General features: G+C 42.6%; 1 protein-coding gene across 3 annotated transcripts in view; it reads right to left on the bottom strand.

Moving 5' to 3' along the window:
• Positions 1–8,139: 8,139 nt before the first annotated feature.
• TRANK1 (tetratricopeptide repeat and ankyrin repeat containing 1) overlaps positions 8,140–26,334 on the bottom strand; it is a 55,530-nt gene continuing 37,335 nt past the window's right edge. For all 3 annotated transcript variants that reach the window (XM_048511597.1, XM_048511596.1, XM_048511598.1), the window contains exons 18-24: positions 25,614–25,702; positions 21,674–21,777; positions 19,607–19,739; positions 17,191–17,336; positions 12,929–15,936; positions 12,054–12,155; positions 8,140–9,116 (exon numbers count right to left, since the gene is read on the bottom strand). In XM_048511597.1, the coding sequence (XP_048367554.1) occupies positions 9,007–9,116; positions 12,054–12,155; positions 12,929–15,936; positions 17,191–17,336; positions 19,607–19,739; positions 21,674–21,777; positions 25,614–25,702 (3,692 nt within the window). In that variant the 3' untranslated portion in view covers positions 8,140–9,006. The remainder of the gene's footprint in view (positions 9,117–12,053; positions 12,156–12,928; positions 15,937–17,190; positions 17,337–19,606; positions 19,740–21,673; positions 21,778–25,613; positions 25,703–26,334) is intronic.

The raw sequence follows: 26,334 nt of genomic DNA, 5'->3' as shown, positions 1-26,334 counted from the left end.
AAATTTATCAGTCCATCTGCTAAAGTATAACTGTCAAGGTAGTGGTGTGACAAGATTCTGGAAGGGAACATAGAAAAGTCCACACTATGCAAAAATTACTGATAAACACCATTTCCTCAATGTAACCTACCTCACCAACAGCATTGCCAACTCCATGTTGAGAGATTCCTGAAGGATGGGAGCTAGCGATTGTGGGGTTTGGAGAGGAGAAGGATCTCAATGAGGTAACAAGCAGAGAAACTGCTTCACCCCATATTACCCACGGAGGATAGTCCAATCAGCCAATAAAACCTTGCTGATGGTCCCCAGTCCCGAGGATGTGCAGTTGACTTGTCTCAACCAGAGCCAGGGCTTTTTCAGCCCTGGTGGAAGTCTGGTGGAAGTCTCTGTCAGCAGACAACAGGACCCCTCAGGACCTTGGACAGTTCACACAGCTTGCAGGCTGGAGATGTTCCACCGGGCTTTCAGTTGAGGACACGCATTAATCCAACTCTACCTGCTGGCCTCACAATAATCAACCAATAATTAACCATGTCATTATGTCATCTAGCATCATCCCTTCGGTAAACTTTCCCACACTCAGAAATTAGGAGCCTGAGCTGGAAACATACTGAATTGTTTTCATAGGTTTAGACCGTTGTGTGTCATCTGAATTTTATGTAAATGTCGATAAACTGATTTTATAAATGATTTTATGAATTGTTTTAATGTTTGTATATATGCCACCCTGAGCCAGCTGCCATCCAATGCATTTTCCGAAGATGCCATTGCCTCTGGGGAACTGATTTCTGTGGCTGGAAATTTCAGATCATTTCCAGAGCCTACTCACAGTGTTGTTGTAAGAGAAGAAGAAGAAGAGTTTGGATTTATATCCCCCCTTTCTCTCCTATAGGAGACTCAAAGGGCCTTACAATCTCCTTGCCCTTCCTCCCTCACAACAAACACCCTGTGAGGTGGGTGGGGCTGATAGAACTCCGAGAAGCTGTGACTAGCCCAAGGTCACCCAGCTGGTGTGTGTGGGAGTGCACAGGCTAATCTGAATTCCCCAGATAAGCCTCCAGAGCTTAGGCGGCAGAGCTGGGAATCAAACCCGGTTCCTCCAGACAAGAGTGCATCTGCTCTTAGCCGCTACGTCACTTCGCTCTTAGCCACTTAGCCACTTAGCCACTAAGGATAGTATTTATACTGCCTTGAGCAACTTGAAGGAAGGATAGGATATGAAATGGAAGAATGAAAGAAAATTATGGCCACACAGTGATAACCCATTATGATTCATGCTGACAGCTGTGATTTATTCTCTTATGATGCCAGGGTGGGGCGACCAGGGTCCCAAAAGGAATTTTTGAGTGTGGCTATTAGCTGTCCACAAAAAGGAAGCTAGTTAGTTAATCAATTGTGATCCAGTGTGGTGTAGTGGTTAAGAGCAGTGGGACTCTAATCTGGAGAACAGGGTTTGATTCCCCATTCCTCCACATGAAGCCTTCTGGGAGACTTTGGGGCAGTCACAGTTCTCTTTCAGCTCATGCAGAGGAAAGTAACAGCAAACCACCTCTGACTGTTCCTTGCCTTGAAAGCCCTACACAGTTGCCATAAGTCGGCTGCGACTTGATGGGCACGCTTAATACCACAGTTAATCAAATAAAACTTTTAATTAGCTTACTCTAGATAACCTTTACTTCAGGGGTGACCGTGATAATGATATGAACTAGGGAAGGCAGATTTCCATTGTAATCTGGCAGAGAGATAACGAAGAATGCTCTGAAAATTACAAACACCATGTTTATAACAAACTATAATTGTCATTTTGTTTTTCTTCCCCGAAAACCTCCATTAAAAAAAATCACTGCTGCGACAGAAGGAAGCTATGAAGGAACCAAAGAAAGTTTCTCTGAGCAGATTTAGGAAAGCATTTCTAATCCCTCTCCGCTTATTAGGAATGGGCCCACCAGGCCAAGTAGGATTCGTCATTAGACTTGGTGCCTCGGGACTCTGCTTTGCTACCATGGCAACTTATCTGCATCATCTTTAATACCCTGTGGATAGTCTTCCTCAAGCCCTATTTTCAATGAAGAATGGAATCAAGACGACTCTTTCACTGGTCCTTTCAGTAAATGCGCTGCGTATTCAACATGGAAAAAAATAATAAACTAACAAAACATTCTTTGAGAAAAATTACCTCACAGAAAAACCTCTTTTAGGTAAATTGCTGCAGGATCCCACTTCCCCCAGCTAACAATGCATAGTTTAACTTGAAAAGAGTGAAGAAAGGGACTCCCTCAGCGACATTTTAACATTTTGGCACCAGTTGGCTTGTTCAAACACATTTCTTGCCATTCGAACTACCTTGGATATCACACAGAGAAATTAGCCTGTTTGTTAACTACACAAGTGCGATAGCAGCTCCACAGGAAGCCAGTCAGAGATCATGAAGCTGTTTTAGAAGTCTGAATTCATGTTTGCATATACATATAACTGTATTACAACTCTTTCTTTCCTCTCTTACCCCCTTCTTATATTCAAGATCAATGAATTATGGGAAAAAACAGATGAGAAATCAAAGGTGGAGGGAAAAGAGGTAAGGTTTTTTTGGTAAATAAAATAAATGGCAGAAATTATCTTCCCAGCTAAATCAACCAATTAAGAATGCAACTTAATCCTGTTGTTGATAAACCCTCATTTTCAAAAGTCATTTTTGCTAGTCAGTTGTTTTATTCTCTAATAATAGGATTGCCATCCTCTGAGGGGGTCTGGCAATCTCCTGGGATTACAACAGATCTCCAGACCATAGAGATAAACTCCTCTGAAGAAAATGGCTGCTTTGGAGGGAGAACTATATGGCATTATATCCCATTGAAGTACCTTCCCTCCCCATGTATTTTCCCCATATTTCCCCTTATGATATTTTTGAGCCACTGAGCAGAAGGAGGATTTACCGGACTCCTAGTGGTCAGCTGTTTCAGGAGGGCAGCTATGCCTTTCACAGTTGCATACTAAGAAAGAAACAGGAGGTAGTATGTTATTCAGCATACTCGTGAAACATATGAGAATGGTTCTGTGCTGGTCACAAGGACATTCAGCAAGGGTTGCCAATCTGCAGGTCAGGCCTGGAGATCTCCCAGAATTACAACTGATCTCCGAACAACAAGAGTCCATTCTCCTGGGGAAAATGGCTGTTTTGGCAGGTGTACTCTATGGCATTATACCTCACTCAAGGTTCACAGGGTGACCATGAACTCTGTAGGGAAAAGGTGAATTTCAGCCCCCCACCCCCCAATGCTTTCTGAATCAGACAGAACTTAAAGAGTTCTTCTGAGTCTCCACGGTGGCTTTTAGTAAGTCTTTTAGACTTTGTTTAGCAAACTGTGGTGCTTGGGGCTCTTCAAAGAATCACACAATAGGAAAATAGAAAGTAGGACAGATATCCTAGAGGAAATAGGAGAAAATAATTGATGACTAAGGGAGACAGCACTTGTATGTTTCTCCCTATTGGTTTAATATTTTGTTACACAGGTCAGCATTTATGATGTCAAGTAAAATGTTCCACTTCTGTCATGATTATGAACGCTCCTGTATAGCTTTTGTTACTCTTTTATTACTATTTACCCCTAAAATAATGGCCCTCTTCTGTTTCAAATTAATTTAGATCAAACTAGCAGGGCCGTGTTGCTGTGGCTTATTGTGGTGAAATGGGAAAGGAACAGTAGCAGCAAATCAATTGCAGAGGCCAGCAGTACGTGCTCATGCAAAACACTCAAAGCCTGGATACTGTGCTGCGATGTGTCAGTGATGTGTGTGCCTGCATTCCTTTGGGGGGGGGGGGAGGGAATGGAAAGGCACCCTTTCCACACATCTAGGCTGGTTGGTCATGATCCTTCACCTGGGAGTAAGTTTGGTTGGTGGGCACGTGTCTCCTTCTGTGGAAACCCTCTGAGGGGCGCGACACAGCCATTCAGTGCATGTCACGGTTGCTGTACCGAAGCATTCCGAGTAATGCGTCTGGTTTTCTTTAACTGTAAACTTCACAATATTCAGGGAATCTAGGTACCTGGCCCCTCCCTCCCATCCCTTGTATGTCGCTCTCACTCTCTCTTCAGTCCCTCACTTCTCTTCCCTTCCATGCCGCCCCTCCCTCCCCTTTCCCTCTGCTAGGGTGGGTGGGTCATATCAAGATGCTGGGCCCCCTGCCTCCCTCCCTTGCATGCCACCCCTCACTCTCTCCCCTCCCTCACTCTCTTCCCTTGCATGCCACCCCTCCCTCCCTCCCTCATGTGTATGTGTATATGTGTTTCACTTCCACCTCGAAGTTACTGCCTATGTACTGTTTTCACTGCCCATATCTGGCCATCTGAGTGAACATTCTAAGCAGCATGAACATTCTAAGGGTGACAGTTACACATAGGCAGCTGCATGTCCTTCACCATGGAGCGCCAGGAAAAAGGCATTTACCTGGGCCAGGTGTGAAATTTCAGGTATGTGAACATCTAAAAACACTCTCACCTGGCTGACTATAGTGGCTGGGAATTTTCAGAGGAATTGGCCCAGCAGTTACTGAGTTATACTACCACTAACAAAAACACTTAGCTTTTTATATATATGGATAATCCCATTTTCTGCAAATGTAGTACCTAAGATGGCAGGGCAGGCATGAGAAGTAAGCCTCTAGTGTCTACATCTGGAAAAACCACAGATAAGTCCACGCTGACCTATAATTCTTGTGGGAACCAAATAAGCTGGTAAGATTCATGATGGTAACATATTTTTCAGAAGTCTTCTCCCCTTCCTTTATTGCCACGTAAGGAATGAAAATGGTTTGGGAAGTTATTCCACCTTATGACTGTCCTCCCGACCAACTGTCCAACAGGTGGGAATCACAAGTCAAAAGGCCTTCAGATGGTGAAGAAGAGTTGGTTTTTATACACAACTTTTTTCTATTGTACAGAGACTCGTAGCCTTCCTGTCCCCACCCCTTCCCTTGAAGTTCATTAATGCAGCTCTGTGTGCATCAGGAATTTGTAAGATCCTTCAATCACAAAAAAAACACCCTTTGATTATATAGGATTGATACTGTGGTATTTTTAGTAATGTTGTGGCTGCCAGGAAATGCATATTTGCTTAGAAGTCTCCTTGAAGTAAATGGGTCTTACTTCTGAGGAATGGACAGGCTGAACCAGCATGATCTCTTATCTAATGTAACAAAAAAGCAGCTCGCTTTGAGCTCTTCCGCAGAAACCTTGCTCAGTAAGCTTCAGAGCAGGATTATCATCATCTTTGTTCGGTTAGACTTTAAATCATCCTTTTGTTTCGCCAGGATGTCGTAAGTGTACACCCCCTGGCAAAGGAAGCAACAAAAGATCAGATATTATGGCATAAGATGTTACAAACTCCCTCCCCCATCTACTGCAGAAAGGGATTTTTATTCCTGGGCTAGTTAAAAACGAGAGACAGTTCTTTACAAGATGATCTCGTAGCCTCCTCCACAAGCACACCCACTCCCGAAGGGCCTAATCTTAATCACAACGCAGTACATATGCTTGCAGTAGTTTGTATGTGGGTAGCCAGTCTTAAATTGTGCAGTTAAAACATGTATTTTTAAACATTCTATAGAATGTGATACATTCGTCATATGCTTGCCTCTTCGTCCGGCAGTTTTCAAGCTGTGTCCTGGGGAACCCTGTGGTTCCTCCGAAGCACAGCAGGAGATCCTCAAGGAGACCTGTAATAGCAGATAGGCTTCCATGCAATGCACCAATCACCACAGATCTTCCTTTGAAATGCACAGCCAAAAATGAACATTGTAATGCAGAGGTGTCCAACTCTGGCGCTTCAGATGTTCATGAACAATTCCCATCAGCCCCTGCTAGCATGGCCTGCCAGGCCAGCAGGGGCTGATGGGAATTGTAGTCCATCACTGTTCTAGAGCACACTCTCAAATCACATTAAGACCTCAACATAGGCCGAAGTTCCCAAACAGAGAGAGAACATCTTCAAGCTAGGACGAGAGCTTGAGCAGGGGAGTCAGAAGCAGGTATTTTCCGATACAGTGGCTGGCATCTTCAGAGGATCTGAAGATGCTAAAACACAGATGCAGGCTGAAACGTCAGGAGAGAATGCTGCTAGAACACGGCCATACAGCCCGGAAACCACACAGCACCCAAGTGATTCCGGCCGTGAAAGCCTTCGACAATACATTTTCCTCAGAATCGTCTGCAGTATGCAGTTGTTCAGTGGCAGATGAAAGATTTTAGGGAACAATCTGACTGACCAAATGTGGAATGTCTCCCAAGCAGACACAAAGACTGAAAAACAGTGTTACAGTTAACTTAAGGAAAACATGGATGTCACTGTCTCAGGTGAAACTACAGGGCTGTCCTTTTGGTTCAGGGATGGGCAATGAAAGTTGGTCTACTTTTAAGCAAAAGACTCAATATATTTAAAAAAAAAAGCACATGGAGCTTTTCGCTGCAGGAAGCTACACATTATTGCCTGCTAATTGCTGCAGATCAAGTTGCTGTAAAAGGGACAGATGTAAGAGACAAATAGCAGTTCAAAACTTAGCAACAACTACAGATGAAACAGAGGGGTGCCAAACAGTCATCTTGTTCAAGCTCTGTTTTGGATGGATGCCTGAGCCCAGGTGATAGAGACAAACCAAAGAAAGATCACCCTCGTTTCCTAATTGTGAGAATCCAGCAGCTGGTTGACACTGTAGCAGTGTGCTGCACTGGACGCATCTTGATACAACTGTTGGGTTCTTATACTGTTTAAAGGGAAGGTTCAAAGGGATACCAATTTCTTTGGGTTTTTCCAAACTACCTGCAGCAAAGTGGTGGTTGTGGTTGGGGGGGGGGGGGGGGATTTTAATTAAAACCTTGCCCACACAACTGAGAATAATCTTGCCAAGCAAGAAAAATAGAGCTCTTAACTGAAACAGTTGCATCATGCCCTATTTATCAAACACCATTTCTTTTTCCCCTTCAGTCTCTTCCTCAAGGACAGCAATTTAAATTCCAACATACTTTACAGGCACCTCTGCCCTCTTTACAAGATTTCACTTGTGGGAATCGGGCATTTGCATACCCTTCCAAGCTTCAGTGTTGTTTTTAAAAAAAAAAAGAATGGAAAGTTTCTAATGGAATTGACAACCAGAACCCAACTATAATATTCAACATCAAAGCATCAGCACAGTAGGGGGAAAAATGGTTTTCTTATAGAAGCCTTGAGAGGCTTATAAAAGAATTGACCCACAACATTCATAAATGCTGACATATCAACACTGGGCAACTGAGCCCCAGAAATCAATCAAGTATAGCTACAGTCTAAGGCAGCGGTGGCGAACATATGGCACGGGTGCCAGAGGTGGCACTCAGAGCCCTTTCTGTGGGCACGCATACACAGAGTTCATCATGTGGGGGGGCAGAAAATCACCCACACACACACCTACCTAGGCTGGCCTGAGCACGATCCTTTACCTGGGAGTAAGCTTGGTTGCTGGCAATGGGGCTTGCTTCTGAGTAAACCCTCCTAGGGTCGTGATTCACACATTCGAAGCACTGCACAATTGCTTCACCAAGCTTACTCCCGAGTAACATGCGCCTCTGAGCCAACTGTTTTTTCTAAACTAAAATCTCAATATTCAGATTAAATTGCCGTGTTGGCACTTTGCGATAAATAAATGGGTTTTGGGTTGCAATTCGGGCACTCAAAAGAACTCAAAAGAAGAAAGATAATGGAAAGAAAATTGTTCCTGCCTCCCTCAAAGAAGGGGTAAGAATTACCCACTTGCAAGATGTCCTCCTGCCACAGAAAGAGAATCCTAGCTTTGCAGAAAAACAAAGAGGGGTTAACCCTTACCCAATCAGTGATGACTGTGCATAATTTCCTTCTACATAAAATAAACATAAAAGCATAAATTGCTCAGTGTCAACTGTTTAATTTTTGTGCCGGAGAGGGGAAAAGTAGCATGAAGTTATATGTAAGGGTAGATTCCCCCAAAGAAGAGTTTCAACGTGAATCCCTGCTTCGAAATATTTCGGAAACGCTGTTTTATAGGGTGGTTGTAAAGAAGTGTCACTATTCTGCAATTCACTAATCTCTTAAAACATTTCATTGAATGGTCAAGAAGACAGGTTACAACCACAGTAATTTTCCTTCTTTATTTCAAAAACGATTGAATACAAAATTTTTATTTTTGGCATTTTGAATGTATGAAATCTTACAAATTTAACATGAGTAGAAACCACAGTAACTCCCTGAAAAATACATATTTTTACACCATATAAAGAACAGCTTATGTTTTAAGAAAAGTCTATCGTCTCTAGTTCTGAGGGGCTGTGGAGAAGGGAGACCCTTACATGGGCTTTTTGTTTGTGTTGAGCTACCTTCTGAACATCTTGAAAGTTTAAAATGCAATGAAACTTAAAGAATAATCTTCTTGTTGAAGTTGAAGGCTGACAGATAAATAATGGAACTAAATAGAAGAAAGTAGAAAAGGAAGAAGTAATCTTTTCTCCTCTTTTCCGGTCTTGGATTCCAAAGGTAAAATTACTCATTTAGTGCATATGACAGTCCAAGAACCTGGTTACAGAAGGACATGATTTAAAGAAGATGAGGAAGTGCCCTAGATCGGGGGGGGGTGGGGGGTGCGCGTGCACATAAAGGATGGCAAACTAAGAATTACACATCTCTCCACTGACATTTCATCTTCTTTAAACAGAACCCTCTTCCCCATTACTTTCGCTGTCCAACTGAGACTTTGGTCTCTGCCAAATGTGTAATTCCACACTCTGTCTTCCTGTTGAGCTGACTGTATCTGAAATTCAGCCTCTCTGGTCATAAACACAATTAAGCTGGTTGTTAACATTCTGTCTGAATGACAATTTTTAAAAAAGGGGAAAAAAACTTTGGTTGGAACATTTAACTTTTTCGGTTATACATGTCAATGCTCATTTTTTCAAATGTAAATAAAAGACAGCACTAATCAGGGCATATGCCTCATCATTTTAAAAATTATCTTCGATGCTTTCTCCATTTCCTTGAGGTTTTCTTCGGGTGAAGTTCTTCAAAATTGAACTCCTCACCTTTCACTTCATCATCCAAGTCTTTGTCATAATCAAACTCTGGTTTAAGAAGAAAAAGGAAGGCACTGTTTAGTGTGGAAAGGTACTGACACACCGATTTGCCAAGAATATAGCAAAGGGTTTTTTTCAGTCAACCTCAAACGACAATGGCTGAATTTTTTTTTCCACATGGTGATCACAATTCTGACCGAATCGTTATTTAAAACTCTATCACGTCATCCAAGTTTACAGCCAATCCAAGTAATCCTAGATCAGAATCCCAGGGCTCACCAGGGAACTATTACCTCTTATCAGCCTTCGCCAGCATGGCCAATTGGCCATGCTGACAGAGGCTGATGGGAATTGTAGTTCCTGAACATCTGGAGAGCCGCAGGTTCCCTACCCCTGCTCTAGACTGTGTGAGAGAACCTTGTAGCAAAATAAAATAAATGAGTCAGGAACAGGCTGTTTCAAAACTTCTTTGTGAGCTTAAACTTGTGAAAGATGTTGATACTGAGGCTGGCATTTTAAGACCTCGCTGCATCTAGAAGTATGCAGGTGATAGACATTCACCTCACTGTTTCTCTGATGCCTTGTCCTACTTTTTTCCCCTTACCCAAGTGAAAGAATGCACCAAGCACATCCTGCTGCAGAATGACACATTGGAAAGAAGATTTATGAATAAATATGAAACAAATATAACAGAACTCTGGAAATTAGATTATTCAGCGCTGCATATCTGCTGCTGATTTGGTATTTTTCCTCCATTGTTTTCTCTTTTCCCTCTCACTTATGGTACCACATATCCCTTTATTCAATTTATAACACAGAAACTGTTGAAGATTTAGAGTTTTTGTATTAGGATGGAATTATTTTAATGTTTATTTACGGTACTTTATTCGTACCCTACCTTTCTCCCCAATGAGCACCCAAGGTGGTTTTCATCATTTTCCTCTTTCTTTTCACAACAACTTTGTGAGGTAAGTTAGGCTGACTACCCAAGGTCACCCAGTGAACTTCCACAGCACATGTGGGGATTAAAACCCAAGTCTTCCAGACACTAGTCTGACACTCTTAACAATTGCACCATACTGGCTCTCCAATACTGTTTAATATTGTAATTATATGGTAAACAGTTAGAGTTAGGAACGAGTCTGTAACTTTTCAAATTTTTACAATTCTAATCTTAATTGTTGATTGAGTAATATTAGTATATTTTAATTCTTGGCAATGTGATACAAAAGAACCAGGCCAAATTCAGATAACTGTTGTGATAAAGACTTGGGTATTGAAAGGAAGCAGAAAACAATAAGAATAAGAATTCCTTCTCTCCTGTAAGAAGACTCAAAGGGGCTTGTAATTTCCTTTCCCTTCCCCCCTGCTCCCAACAACAAACACCCCTATGAGGCGGGTGGGGCTGAGAGAGCTCTGAAGAGCTTTGACTAGCTTAAGGGCACCCAACCGGTTCTCCAGATTAGAGTGCACCTGCTCTTAACCACTACAACCACAGTAGTAGGTGGGCAAACAAATATTCACTTTTAAATGGGTCAGAGTCCAAGTTTGTAAATAATTGCTATTTCAGAACTAACAAAAAGATAATTCAAAAAGAAAACAAATGCTATAATCATTATGCAATATTTGCAGAAAGAGATGCAACAGTTCCATTTCAGCCTTCCACACAACATTTTCAGTTCTGTTGTTTTTTCTCCTCTCTCAGCAGATATTCTATAATAGTAGGGTTTAACCTATGAGACTCCAGATGTTCATGGATTCCTCATACTTCATTGCCCCGCCAGCATGGCCAATTGGCCATGCTGGCAGGGGCTGATGGGAATTGTAGTCCATGAACATCTGGAGTGCCATAGGTTCGCCACCACTGTCCTACACCCAGGAAAAGAGTGGGCACAAAAGAATTCTGTGTGCAAGAATAACCCTATGGCAAAAAAATCACCAAAGAACGACTCCATGTGAAGCAGTGTACAAACGCTAAAGCAGATGCCTATGCCGGACTGAGTCTATCTAGAGACCAGATGCATAAGAGGATTCCTGAACTTTTAATAGCTGCATAGAAAAAGGCAACTGCAGCTTGTTACAATATCTTGTCAAGGCTTTCACGTCGAATATTGGGTGCTGTGTGGTTTCCGGGCTGTATGGCCGTGTTCTAGCAGCATTCTCTCCTCTGAAGATCCTCTGAAGATGCCAGCCACAGATGCAGGCGAAACGTCAGGAGAGAATGCTGCTAGAACACGGCCATACAGCCCGGAAACCACACAGCACCCAAATGTTACAATATCCTTTATTCTCCTGTATTATTTCGATCCCATCCTTCTTCCAAGGATCTCAGGGTAGCTCATATCCAGAGTGGTTCTTTTCTCTTCCCATTTTATCCTCCCTATAATGCTGTGAGATAAGTAAGGCTGGGATACTGTGGTAAATTCCACACACCGGACTTATAACGAGTTGCAATTGTTATGAATGAATTAGTTTTCCATTTATTAAAAGGGAAAACGAGTTCATTTATAACAATTGCAAGTCGTTAAAAATCTTCTGTGTGGAGTAAGCTTGTGACAGGGCCAATGGGAGCTATGTGTCTTAGCTGCAATATGAATCTGTATTTCCCGGTCCCACTCTAATCACACCACCACACTGGCTTTCAGTGAAAGATGCATGAGCGTGTTTTCATTCCAGTCAACCTGCACATCTGCCTGATGGAAAACTGACTGGCGGATCTGTGATAAAACTGGCACCTCAATTAAACAATTTCCTTCTCTTTGCAAGGGAGACTTTAGCTGCCACTGCTCTTCTTATAGATCTGAATAGGACTGCCACATGAAGAAAGACTGGGCAAGAGGAAGAATTTTGATAGGGGAAGCTTCTCCTTTCACAGTGAGTCTAGTATCCCCAATTACATATTCCACGGTCAGTTACAGACTTTTTTGTACATACAATTGCACAGCAGCTTGATATATTTAGATCTTTGTAAAACTGGCAACATACCTTCCTCTTGTTGAAGGCTGGACTCTGTTTTCTTCAGCCATTTGCGTGCCTCGTCTAGGTTAGTGCATAAATTCCTAGCCAACTTGGACAGTATTTCTTCAGCTGAAACAGAATTGCAATTGATGCCCCATCAGAACCATGGTTATAACAGGAACAGTCAAGCATGACCAGCACATCTTGAATATACAAGAATATATTAATCTGGAAATCACACAGTAGATATTGATTGGGGGAAGGGGGGAGAACTGATTTGAGAGAGAAAATCTATGTGTACATATGTGACAGTCTTGGTGATTTAGGAGATTGTTTGACAGTGGCTCTAGCACCTGATTCACCCCTGCAGGGGGTGGGGTCTGGCAGTTACAACAGGAGTTCCACCAGCAGCCCAAGGCAGCCAGCTTGTTCAGCCCTGCCTGGGACAGATCCTCCCTGTTGATTTGCCTGCCTGCCAGCCAAGCAGAAGTCCACCTGATGAGCTGCCACCTGCTGCTCATGGGAAGGAGTGAGAGTCCTTCCCCACCCACCCCATTGGAAACACCTGCAGGGGGTGGGGTCCTATGTTTATTGACGCTATGTTTATTGATTTTTTTGCTTGATGTTATGATTACTGATGTTTGGTATTATACTGTTGTTGTTCACCACCCTGAGCCCTTCGGGGGAGGGCGGTATAGAAATCGAATAATACAATACAATACACCTGTTATCATGGGATCCCATTTGTTTTTTTAAAAAATCATATTTACAAGGCAAGGGCTCTGAGAAGGGTGCCTCTCAATATGATCTTGAGAAACCTTCATTTCAGCCCTAACATTTTTTTATTTGCGCAGAACTTTGACAGCCAACGTGGGACTATGAAAACAATCAAAATGGCTTACCATCAGACCATGCTTTTCTTTTGTAGATGTCTTCCACTGCATCTGAAATCTTCTTAATAACTTCTTGGATTTTTCTTTGCTCTAGTTTAGAACACTCCTTGGACATCAGGTGGCCTCTGATGCATGCATTTTCTCTAATGCTTTCCATCACATCTTTTCCATCACGTATTACTGGATCCACCTCCTTTTTGAAAAAATCATAGTATCTTTGATAAGCAGCATGTTTATTTTTATGCTCATCTAGGATTATATGAGTCTCAAAAGTTTTGCCAGCTGTAAAAAATTCATTTCTTTCCACATTCTCTTCCCAGTCGCCCTCTATTGGTCTTGTTGCTTCGGTAGGTTCCTTCTCAGAATCTTCCCCCCGAGTAACGAATTTGTCGGGACTTTGGACAAATTTCACTCCACAGAGATCACACTGTGTTCCATCAACATCTGCTCTTTTAAAGACTTCCAATGGTGTTTCCAAGGACTCCGGTTTCGAGCTGGAAAACCTTTTCCATCTAATACAACAGCGAACAAACAGGAAGAGACACTGCAACTTCCGCCTGGCAGAAGCTTTCTGCTGTTGCTTCTGCTGCCTTATGGATGCTATGTTAGCCAGTGGGTCTTTTCTCTCTTCAACGTAGACATCTTTCTCGAAGTCCATTTCCGGCTCTTCAAAAGCATCTGGCTGCTTGAGATATGCAAATCTGTCCAAGTCTGCAACCTCATAAAAGATTCCCCTTGTCCCTCTGGGTTCCCACTTCCAGTGACAGTCAGCTAAAAACTCCCCATCTCGGCAAAACAAAAGCTCCTTTAGGCCTTTTACTACTTCTTTTACCTCAGAGACTTCACTCATCAGGCTCACGGTCTTAAGCAATCTTTCAGGCACTTTAGTAGGGTAGTTCACTTTCAGTTTCAGAAGTCTTTCCTTGATGGTAGGAAAGTATTGAGGAAAAACCATTCGGTATTTCCAGCTAAGTACCTGGTCGGCATTTATCAACATCACCAAGCAAAGGACCACTGTACGCTCAGCTTCTCCCGATGTGATATAATCGGGGTCCTCAAAAGCATCCATGAGTACACTGAACTCTTCATAGCAACACAGAACATCAGCTAAATACATAAGATGTTTTTTAAAATCCTTTATGGCTTTCTTCGTATCCTCCGGTTTGTAGTCTTGTATAACAGAATATGTGAAGTCTTTGTTATAATCTCCTCTTCTGAATAAAAAATCCCAGTAGTGCAAAAGGGAAATGTAACTCTTGGGAAGGCAAAGAGTCATGCTTTTGCAGAGACGCATCAGGACAGCACAACCGAAGATAAACTGAAATTCTAGTAACGCCACTGTGTTTCCTATGCTTGGAATCAAAGGGTCAATACATTTCTTAACCAGGACGTTCATGAAGCGGTAAAATAGAAATCTACATTCCTCAATATTTCTGTGAGTGTAGAGCTGGTCCACAGAATTCTGCAAGAGTCGAATGAAACACAAATGGGTGCTTTCGGCATTTTCTGCATATTTATCGAGCATCAGCATGCCATACCTACCTTCTACACCTTTCAGTCTTACTCTTCCCCTTTCTGAAAGCAACTTTAATTCTCGGTCATACTCATCTTCCTCTCTAAAAACTAGCTTCTCAAACTCTTCAGGGTAACCAGAGGTCAAGGCAAAGACCTGCATCACCTTCAACCACAGATCAGTTGATTCTCTTCTATTTTTCGGGGTTTCATTTTTGAGCTCTGATCTGATGTATTCCCTCAGCACCATCGTGCAAGGATTTAAGGTTCTATAGCCACCACTGTGAAGACTTAGGATCTCTTTGCATGCCACTGGGTTTTCGGACACCATTCTCAGATGAAAATGTTTAGGAAAGAAGGCATTTACAAGGGATTTACACAATGAATATTTATCAGCAGTCAAAAGTTCATCAATGACATTAGGCTCACAAAACACATATTTTTGGAATACTCTCTTGGCTTCCAACAATAGGCCATTTATTGTAGCCAAATGCTTTTTACACTGAAATATGGATTTTATCTCATGACGTGACAAAGTTTTGTGGAAGTCTTCACAATTTTCGTCCTCACACTTCAAGCCAGCAATGAATTTCGTGCAAACGTTGGGGAAACTCTGTTCAAACAAGTGGTGTGTAATGGCAACAAGTCTATTCAATAAATATTTATTCAGGGCAGATTTTACTTCTTCCAGGCTTACAATAAACTGATCACTTGTCTTCTTCTCTCTGAGAGTAGCACATTCAGAAAAAAACTCTAAAATGCATCCAGCTTCATTCTGGGACACTTGGCAAAATTTCTTGTCCACTGGTGCGATGCCAAAGTAATCAAAACATGACTTCACCATTTCTTTCTCCGCATTCGTGGCTGCTTTCTGGAAAGCCTTGACCAGACTCAGAATTGTTTCTATGCCATATAAGGCTACTAATCTCAAGAAGTTCTCACTTTTTTTATCACATTGAGTCGCTCCAAAAAGTGCTCCCACAGCACCAGCAGGGTGATTCACAAATAAAAACATATGGAAGGCCTTCTTCAACATGCTGAAGTCCTTCTCTTCCATTCCGATCAGATACGTTGCTTCAGCGCTGCCAGACTTCTGCTTGGTTTGTTCACACAGCACCAAGGCTTCTTCCAGGATCGCTTTTAAGTTCTGCAGCTTACAAACCCCCGCAATGCTAAGGCGGGCGGCAGCAAGCAAACATGATGCTCGGAAATCTTTCTGGTTAGTGAGGTCTGCTGCTTCCAACACAAAGCCGTGCTGTTTCATTAGCTTCGCTGCCTCTTCGTCTCGACCTTCCCTCTTCAACAGGTCTGCGGCTTCAGAGAAGTATTTGTGATCTTTCAAGAACACAAGCTGGTCTTCGGTGTTAAGGTGGGACAGCACCGCCATCATCTCGCTGACCTTGTTTGCGGACGAATACCTGTCAGCAGCTAACAGATAAAACTGGTTGGATGTGTATGAAAGTTTTGAAGCCAGCTGCCTTTCTTTCCCTACCATCTTCTCAAATCTGAAATAAATAGGGATAAGTGTCAACTGTGAATGAGAGGTCAATAGTCAAACATTTACAATGCAATCCTAAACAGGACTATCCCTTGCCTCAGTGGATTTATACTCTTCTAAGTCCATTAGGATAACTTTGCAAATCTATTAGGCTTTTGAATAATCTAACAAAGATGCCCCATCAAGTCAGCCATTAAAAGAGGGGAGGGGACATCCATACTGTTGCATTTAAGAAAACATAATTTTAAATGAAAATCCTTTAATTGTATTTATCCATTTTAAAGCATTAGTATTTCAATGTAAATGAGGCCAAAGTAAGAGTTGTTGTCTTGCTTCCCTCTGTTGTGTGATGCTATATTTTTTAAAAAGAAACATCATTGGCATTTTTTCACCGGGTGTAAATGACTGAACAGTCACTCTGATTTGGTGATCGGAAGACTGCATCATAGGCCCCTTCTGCACATGCAGAATAATGCACTTTCAATCCACTTTGCAGCTGTGCAGAATAGCAAAATCCACTTGTAAACAGTTGTGAAAGTGGATTGAAAGTGCATTTTTCTGCATGTGCGGAAGGGGCCATACATACAGCAATTCCCTAAACTAGAACTTCTTACTGAGACAAATGCACATTTGAGGGTGATGCATGGAAAACATTCAAATGTGCAACTTCATACACATGCAATTGAATATTAGAAATTCAACAGTTCGGCAAAGACAAGACACATTTTTGTCGCTTCACAGTGTTTAACATCTCCACACACACTGGGCATTTTGAATAATTGGCGTTTTGAATCAACAGACTAACTTAACTTTTTGAAGTGTGAAAACATCAGTGGTAAAACTTCTGCTGAGATACAGTACTGAATTGTCCTTTCATCATTAAAAATACACACACACACCATGCACACAAGCACACACACACCAGGTGTAACATTTTTGAGAGCTGAGTAAATTCACTTAGGCTTTTTATAATAATCTGCACAGAAAAAGCAGGATAACATTGTGACCAAGACATATAATTTGTCTACACAACTTTGCAAAGCTGATTTAAAAACAAAAGTACCAAGTGTTTTTTTAAAAAAAACAGAACTTGTCCTTTTCTATTATGCCTCTGCAAAGAGCTCTAAAATATCCTCTGAAACATGGTATTAGTTTTCTGCTAGGCTTTCAGATAGGTTATATCAGTGCCACATATTTTTTAACTCAATAATAGTTTCCAAACCTGCAAAATTTATTTAAAACACGTTCTTCAAATACGCACCTTTCCACACACTGGGCCGCTTCTTCGTACAGTTCTTCACAGCAACATATTTTAAGCGCTAGGTCAAACTCTTGAATCTGTTCGAAACATCTGAACGCATCTTTGTAGCACTGGCCTCTTTTATAGAAATATGCAGCATCCTTCACCTGCACAACAATAGCATATTACAAGCAGGGATTCTATCAGTCCCCATCACCAAATATCTCCCTTTCCCCTCCCGCCCCTCTTTGTATGGTATATGGATGACTTGTGGTTTTATGGGGGTTGCTGTTCATTATTTAGATATCTGGTGATGTTTTATCCCCCTCGGGTTGACATAAATGGTGCTGGGATGCTGACTGGAACATACTGTTTATTGATGTTACTGTTTTATTGTAACTGACTTGTTGTAAGCCACCCTGAGCCCCTATGGGAAAGGGTAGCCCATAAGCCGAATAAGTAAACAAACAATTCTTTTGGTTCTGGTGGATTTTCTGGGCTGTGTGGCCATGGTCTGGTGGATCTTGTTCCTAACATTTCGCCTACATCTGCGGCTGGCATCTTCAGAGGTGTATCACAGACAATTCTTTCCCTTCCCTCCCACCACTGCCAATCACTACTGTCGGTCCTTTTCACTTCTCCTGCAGACTCCCATTTCTCTGCCTTCTCTCTCTTTTGCTTCTTTCTACACTCTGCTCCTCCTATGAACCAGACCCCCCAATCAGTTGGGTGTCGGAGGGGAAGGAAACCTTAAGCAGAAAGTACATCCTTTGCATTTTCTGAATCAGGTCTGTAGCTGCAACTACCCATCTGATGATGGAAAGGTGGAGAATGGAGAGAGAAAGCGTGTCTGAACCCCATCTCCCATCAACAGACAGGGTGAAGGTAGACAGAGATCTGAAGCAGAAAGTAGGAAGAGCCCACTTTCCGCTGCAACGTTTTCTCTCCTCAGGTACACAGTTGATGGTTCCAATCTTTGCTGCCAACTTGACCTTGCTATTTCCTTTACCTCACTCCTACCAACTCAGTCTCAACCCCTACACCAATCCTCCAGCCACTTTCTGCCACCACTCTTTCCCTTCGGCAGGTTTGGAGTCGTATTGAGGCAGGTTACCTGAAGGACTGGCTATTCCCATATAAACTTGCCCATTTACTAAGATCATCTGGAGAAAGCTCTTTCTTCATCTGTTCATATGATAGGGACCTAGGCAAGAGCCTTCTCCCAGACTTTCGAACACTCTTCCTCTGGTGAGCTGGAATCGTTTCCTCACTCCTACACATATAGTTTTCTGGTTGACCTTGGGGTAGTCACCATTCAGAAATCTCTCAGCCTGATTTACCTCACAAGGTGTCTGTTATGCAAGAGGATCCAAAAGAATTTGTAAACCACTTTGAGACTCCTTAAAGGAGAGAAAAGTGGAGTATTTTATTTCCTACTCTTCTATGAGATGAATAGGTCCCCAACTTACTGGGGGCTTCTATTTCTACCCCATGGTGCTGGACGTCATGCTGGATCTGGGGCCATCTTCACTGGCATTTCCAGGATCCTATGCATCTTGTGCAGATCCTGGCAGTTCCCTCACCCAGTCAGCCAATCAGGAGCAGACTGGGCTGGCTCTGAGAATGGAGCCAAGTAGAAGGAACTGAGACAACCAGCTTTCATTCTGGTCCATCTCCAGTTTGCAATGCAGTCCTCCGAGATACCTGGGCTGCATTCAAACTCAGCAGCTTTCCCACCTGATCCTCTCTCACTTTGGTTGTGGTTTTTTCCTGGTTACTCATTTGTGTGGATCTGTTATTTTATCTTGCTACTTTCACAACTTGGTCTGTGGTTTTAGCGTTGGACTGGGCCCTTTGGGGGAAGACTGAGCCTGCATGCCCATCATCCCAGTTGAGTGCCCCATGAGTTAAGGAGGCATGTCCAGCTCAGGGACTGCTATTGGGAAATTGCACAGTGGCCACGTGTTTACATATTACTGCCATTCCAAGTTCTTTCCTCCGGCAGGCTGGCTGAGGAACAGTTTTTTTCATCAGGCAGCAGATGCCTTCGATCCATTGCCCTATGCTAAGCCAAACCTCTGCAGCTATATTCAATAAAGCTATGGCCTGTTATACCCATACACAGTGTTGTTTCTGTTACCTGCCCAGCACACAGCCACTCACTCACTGCTGGGGCTGAAAATATATCTTCTGTACAAAACTTATACACGCTATTGCACGCGTAGGGAACCTGCGGCTCTCCAGATGTTCAGGAACTACAATTCCCATCAGCCCCTACCAGCATGGCCAATTGGCCATGCTGGTAGGGGCTGATGGGAATTGTAGTTCCTGAACATCTGGAGAGCCGCAGGTTCCCTACCCCTGCGCTATTGCATCAGGACTGTAAGATTCCCACTGCTTTTAAAACAAGTAGAATAAGAGGAGAGGCTCTATTCACCCTTCCCAGCTTTTCACAGAGCTGCGCACAAAGTCGGTACTCTTTGGCATGAATCAAGCATTTGAGAGCCAGGTTTGGTTCACCGCATTCCAGGTAGGTTTTAGCTAGATCCATGTATTCCATTTGCTTGTCTCTGTTAATGAAACAAAGAGTTAATCATAAATTAAAATGTTTAAATATCAGGCTGTCAATTGATGGACGAAGCCCCCGCCCAACACTATTTACCCCTAATGTATGAATTAATCAGGTAAAATAGATGATGCCATGACATCACTCACACAAATAATTTTACTGGGCAAAGAATATAATAAATAATTAAACTGTGCTTTAAACAATCAGGTATACATAATAGCCACAGTCCTGCTAAAGTTAGCCTTACCTGTTCCACTGAAAGTACTGGGAAAGTACTTAGCAAGTCTCAACTAACTTGTTGTAGAGGTTTTGAATGGGACAGTGACATTTGAGTTGAGTCACAACAAAATCCAGTCATCAGGGAGTTTCCTTCCCCCTCTTTCTATACTAACTCCTCATTGGAGGTCCCAAACGAGAAAGTAAGAGAAGCAAAGAACCACTTCATGATAATTTCTGTCTGCCAGATTGTAAAGTGCTGCGTAAAGAGCAATGAGTAAGCACAACTGATTCACTGTCAAACTGGAAAACCTGTGGGCAAGTGGTCTGGTTGGCAAAAGAAGGGACACATCAACACCCTTCTCTCATCTCATTAACAGTCTCTGGACAGCAACCGACAGGTAAGTCCCAGTAGACTGTGGACCTGACCGTGGGGGAAGAGCTAGGTGCCTTCTGGGCATGGAAAGCACAGACAGGTGTGATTAGTTGGTACCAATCCTGAGGCATATACAAACTAGTATCTATGTACAGATTATTAGTGAATGCCAATGTTCACATCTTTGATTTTGTAACAAATGAGCTTCAGTAAAGTTGTGGGCAGAAAGAAGTGGTTTAAAGGCATGTCAGTCCAACAACAAAATCCAAAAACACAATCCATGTAACACTTGGGCTGATTCCGCATGGGCCAAAAACAGCAGTGTGAAATGGTGTGAAAATGGTGTAAAAGGGTTTATACTGTTTTCACACCATTTTCACACCGCTTTTTTTGGCCCATGCGGAATCAACCTTGGAGACATGGAACAGTGTCGCAAGCCTTTGAGTTCTCCAGGACAATTCTACAGGATGGATTATTTTTAAATTGTGTATAAAAAGAGGTAGGGGAAGGGAAGAGGAAACTGCCTCAGGACATGTTATGTCTTTTTAAACCCTGACTTTGCAAAGGAGATGCAAACAGTCCTGGTTTCAAGGTACACTTAGTTCTTCTGAGGGAACAAGGCAAGAATGCACTCAAAAAAAGTTCCAGATAGCCAGCCACTGCCTGGTGATGAACTACATACTAGAATACAACATGCAAGTGTTCTAGAGCCAACAGAACACAAAATGCAAAAGAAAAAAGTAAACAACCAAATGACCTTCATCACACCCAACTCTTCTATGCTCTTTTTTTCTCTTGCACCCCCTCCCCCTTCCAAGTAGTTACACTATAAGCACAAGCATCAGCTGGCAAGAATGGAAATGCTATGCTGTTGGTAACTAAAGTCTGTCATGCGTTTCTCTGTAGTACAGTGGATTTTTTGGTTCAGACTTAAGAAAATCTGAGACCCGGTTCTTAAATCAACATACTTCTGTCAAACTTTTTCCAGCTGCAAGGAGGATATGGCAGATGGGAACTGCTGCTACTCTGTCCCTCTTTTTTGCCAGCTTGGGATCGGCAGGTTTCAATCAAAAAGGAAGACTTTTTGTGTATTTATTTCCTATGAGCAATGTTAGACCAATATTGCTAATGTGTACTGGGACCTGGAAATGGAGGGTAGTAGACAATTTCTTTGTGGAATGATGGCAGAAAGGAGATGAAACTTGTCAAGGGCAGATACAGCTCAGGAACCAAGAAGTGTGCTTCTATAGGGAGACAGAAAACTAAGCAACTACACCTGGGCGCAACCCAGTCCCTGCATGAAAGGTTTTTTTTTAATAAAGATTGGTTTGAAAAAAACTTACTTGGGGCTGATTTTCTTCGACTGCACTTTAAGCACAGCATCATGTGCCAACGCCAGCTTTTCCTTTTCAACTGCTCCCCCCTTCTGAAAGCACTTGGCTGCCACCTGAAACAAGATCATTTTCATTCAGAGCAAGGAAACAGAAAATTAACCAATTATTTAAAAAGCAAACCACGGGCAAGGTGTTGCCAGCTTTTTTGACCACACTGTTTCTAGGCCTGCAACAGCAGCTTGATCTACAGATCTCAGCTGGGGATAATTTTCTTATCTCGCCATCAAACCTTTACCCTGCAATCTCTACAAGTATAAATGTTCAAGATCACAGGAGAATATTTTTCCCTGATCAGCTGGAAACATTACATCCCACAAGTCTTCCATTCAAATAAGTCACTGAGTGGTCTCAGATTCTCTCAACATACTGTTGTTTCTCTCAACATACTGTTGTAGCTTCATGCTAAGCTGCAGTAGTGCAGTCAAAACTCTGCTAACAACCTGACTTCGATCACAACAGAAGTCGGTTTCAGGTAGCTGACTCAAGGTTGACTCAACCCTCCATCTTTCCGAGAACAGTACCCATATTACTAGTGACAAAGTGAAGACAACTGAGGAAAGCAATGGCAAACCATTCTGTAAACAAAGTCTGCCTAGTAAACATAATGATGAGACTTTACCCCATGGGTACCTGTTTGTTTGGTATTGTAATTGTGTTCTCCAGGATTATAACATCTCCTGCCAGCATGATGCTGGCAGGGATGATGGGAACTGTAGTCCATAACATCTGGAGGGCCGCGAGTTTGACACCTATGGCCTAGTAGTGGTGGCGGTTCTTATATCTAGCTAAAGAGGGACTACAATTCCCATCAGATGGGAATTGTAGTCCATAACATCTGGAGTGCCAAAGGTTCGCCACCATGGGCCATGGGGAATATCTTTACCCTGTCAGCAAGTAATTCCTACCAGTTTGAACAGCAGAATCTGAAAAAACTCCAAAATGTCTTCACCTATTTTGAAAAATCATGCCTCACACTACACCACACAAGCTCCATGCACAGGAATATCATTGTTATGGGTTGGACTCAAAGAACGGTGAACAGCCATTAGAACTGCTGTAAGAATTCACACAGTGGTATTAATAGGTTCTTTCGCAGCTCCCATGCTTCCATTTAAGGACAAGTTTGGGCACGTTCATTGCAAGCAGATCATTAACTTTGAATTTAAATTTCGCATTGATCACTCTGTGCGCTTGTGCTAGGTGTAAAGCACCCCTCCCATAAATGTCAGGCATCTTCTACATGTAACAAGACAACTCTGGATCCAACCCAATGTAACTATGCAGCCCAGGGAAAAATACAAAATGTCCATCTTCTAATATAAAAACAGTTCAAGTGTTCCATCCATGCAAAAAGTAATTCACACCAAGGCAGGGATGTTATGTAGTTAATTAGATTACTGGGTTAAAACATAAAAACTGTGAGAAATCCAGCCTGTTATCAAATGGTGTCAATTTAATTAAGTTCTGATATACCAGAAAATGAGGGACAAGTTTTTTTTTCACATATTGTTGTGGCAATTGTTCCACAATCATTCATCGTCCTGCGGGTCACACTTCAAGGCTGACAATGTATAAATGATACTGAAAAATAAGCATTTGTGTGGCACTGTAAGGGGAAAAAACATTTTGAGTATCAGCAGGGAATACAGGCTTCAAGACAGTAGCTTTGCAGGAAAACTCCTTGCAATTTTACCACAGGCTTACAATTAAATTCTAAAATCAAAGTCCAAACCCACCCACTGTGGTTTAAAATACTCACCTGGGAAAGACACAAAAAATGCAGCTGCAACTGGCCACATAGTATTGTGGATCTTCTCCACAACCAGCTCCCCTCAGCAACCATTTTTAGCCCTGGGAAAGTGGATTCCCAGGGCCAAATGGACCCTCCTAGAGCAAAGAGGCTCAGTTCCTCTATTATCAGTGCGGATGCACTGAAAACACAGAAAGAGATGCCAATTCTTCCTCTCCACTGCAGGCTCCCAATCCATACGGCTATTACTCCACAAGGGTCCTGCAAGCCTACAAATAGTTTTTCTCAGGGTTGGAAATGGTGGGCAGGCAGAAGGGGAAAGCTGGAAAGATCCACCATCATCAGCACGTCCTGCTATCAGCTCACAGGATTCAACTCATAGTTTGCAACAGATTCAGGCTCTTGTTACAGGAAAGCAAGCAGGATCCCTCCTCTTACTGTGCAGACACAGAGAAAGCTGGGGTAGTACCTCCTCACTGTGCTTTTTTGAAGGGAACACTTTATCATGGGGAGAAGAAGAAACCCTCATGGGGAGAGGAAGAAACAGAAAAAAAGTCCAGTCAGGAGGGGACTCCTACCTGCCCACCTATAACGCTGAGTTTAGTGAAATATTTTATATGATGTGTGGAAACTAGGGAGTATTTGCACCACCATTAGCCTCCATGGAGGCCAGCGTGTGCCTAACAAGAAAATACTAGTAAGTTTCCAGACTGAAACTTCACCTCCCAGGCCCAGAATATTTGTTCTAGAGGAGGGCCCAGAATAGCAATAGTTATGCTCAGTAAGATGTTTGTTTACTATGCTCTACTACTACTCTTCTTTCAGTCCAGTGTACACAAGTTCTGGACGCTACAGAGATGAAAGGACATAAGTTTGCAAAAATACAGCCTTAGGCATAATCTTCCAGCATTTTGTTGTCTTCCTTCCCTCAACATTATAGACTACTGGCTCCCATAGACTGCCTCACAAAAGGCTACAGAGAACCAGTGTGGTTAAGAACAGCGGACTCTAGAGAACCGGGTTTGATTCCCCACTCCCCCACAAGAGCAATGGACTCTTATCTGGTGAACTGGGTTTGTTTCCCTGCTCCTACACATAAAGCCTGCTAGGTGACCTTGGGCTAGTCAGTTCTCTCAGAACTCTCTCAGTCCCACATACCTCACAAGGTGTCTGTTGTAGGGACAGGAAGGGATTCCTTACAGGAGAGAAAGGTGGAGTATAAATCTAAACGCTTATCTTTTTCAAGCGTCCACACTCGTTCACCTCCTATTAGCAGGACCCTGCAAAAATATGCCGCCCACCCTTTGCAGGGTTCTTTGAACTTTCTTCCCTCCCCAACCAACGTCAAGAGGAAATTCACCCCATGAACTTCCAACCTTTCTTTTCATCTAAGCATTAAAAGAAAAATAGAGGCTGCAGGTAAAGACTGGGAAAGGAGGAATTTAGCAGTAGTTATGATATTCACATCAGGGGGATGGAACTGGAAAAGAAGGGGCTCAAGCACGGGTATGGGAAAGGAGACCAGAGTGGAGAGTAGCCTTGCCACTTAGGCTAGGAGGTGGAACAGAGAGAAGGCAGAGGAGGGGAAAGATTGCAGACGGGGGGGGGGGGGGGGTGTTGGTGGTTCTGGGAGCTTACAGCATTTAAAACTGCCCTCCATTGAACTCAAAATGAGGCTATAATTGACTTTTATATATATATATATATATATATATATAGACGAAATCAGTCCACCGCACTGGAGTAGATCATGATGAGATGATGGGGTAACATTACTGCTTTTAAAACGTACTGACATTTTCTAGAGGTTAAGTAATAAACAAAATAAGGATGTGGAGTGTCAATGCAATTTCATGCAACTCACAATCATATTTTGTTGTTTAACTACAACAATCCTCTTAATTGTTCCTCTTCCAATTCATCAATCTTTTGTCATATTAGATAACATATTAAAATATTTTAAGTACACAAAACTCAAACTTTTTGGCAGATATTTTCTTTATCAGTAAACAACTAAATCATCAGAACTGACAGTACGAATAATTAGATTTGGCAGACAAAAGTCTGAGGAGGATCTGGACCATCATCATCATCCTCCCTTGCAAAAACATAGTTTTTAAAGCAAATCTGTAAATGTACCTTCCAACACTGGTGCTTAGCATAATATTCTCCTTGGGCAATCCATTCTTTTGAGGTTGATGTTTTAACAAACATGCTATCATCCAAGTCTAGGATCAAAAGTAACAATGAGAAAATTATTTCACCTGTTTCATGCGTAGCCAGAAAAGTTAACAGGTCAGTTTTGTGATATCAAACACCTTGGGCTACTCTGGGGATGACCACTGCCAAGGAGGGCGCCTGGAGCCACCCTAGGCCCAGCTGCCACTGCAGCATATGCCTAAGGCTACTTCAGGGTTTAAAGTAAGTGATTCTTCCCTCCAGTCCTGCTCTCTATCTGGCTTGCCCAGAGCCACTCTGGGCAGGTACAGCAAGGCTGTAAAGTGGGAGGTTGCAAAGGAGAGACAGGACTCCCCCTTCCGACAGGTTTCGCAGGCCCCCACTTATCCTCTCTATTTTCCATCCACTTTTGATTAAGCTGGCCTCTTACAGGGTATATACAAATACTGTTTGGGCTGAAGCACCCTGAAAAGTGCTTACATCTGAAGACATTCTGACAAGCGCTAAATGATTTACAAGTGTACTGAAGATAGATGATATCAGAGTGTCCATTAGGAGGCAGTGACTGGAAAGCCCAGTTACAAAGCCAGGGACAAACAGAGGTGAAAAAGTTGGCAGTAGCTGGAATGGAATGGAATTTACTGACAATCACCGTGGTGTGCGTATCTGTCAGGAGTAGGAC

The sequence above is a fragment of the Sphaerodactylus townsendi genome, linkage group LG11 (genome assembly GCF_021028975.2).
Source record: "Sphaerodactylus townsendi isolate TG3544 linkage group LG11, MPM_Stown_v2.3, whole genome shotgun sequence".
NCBI classification, from domain to species: domain Eukaryota; kingdom Metazoa; phylum Chordata; class Lepidosauria; order Squamata; family Sphaerodactylidae; genus Sphaerodactylus; species Sphaerodactylus townsendi.
The sequence above is the reverse complement of the archived record's forward strand: the minus strand, read 5'-3'. Positions and strand labels throughout refer to the sequence as shown.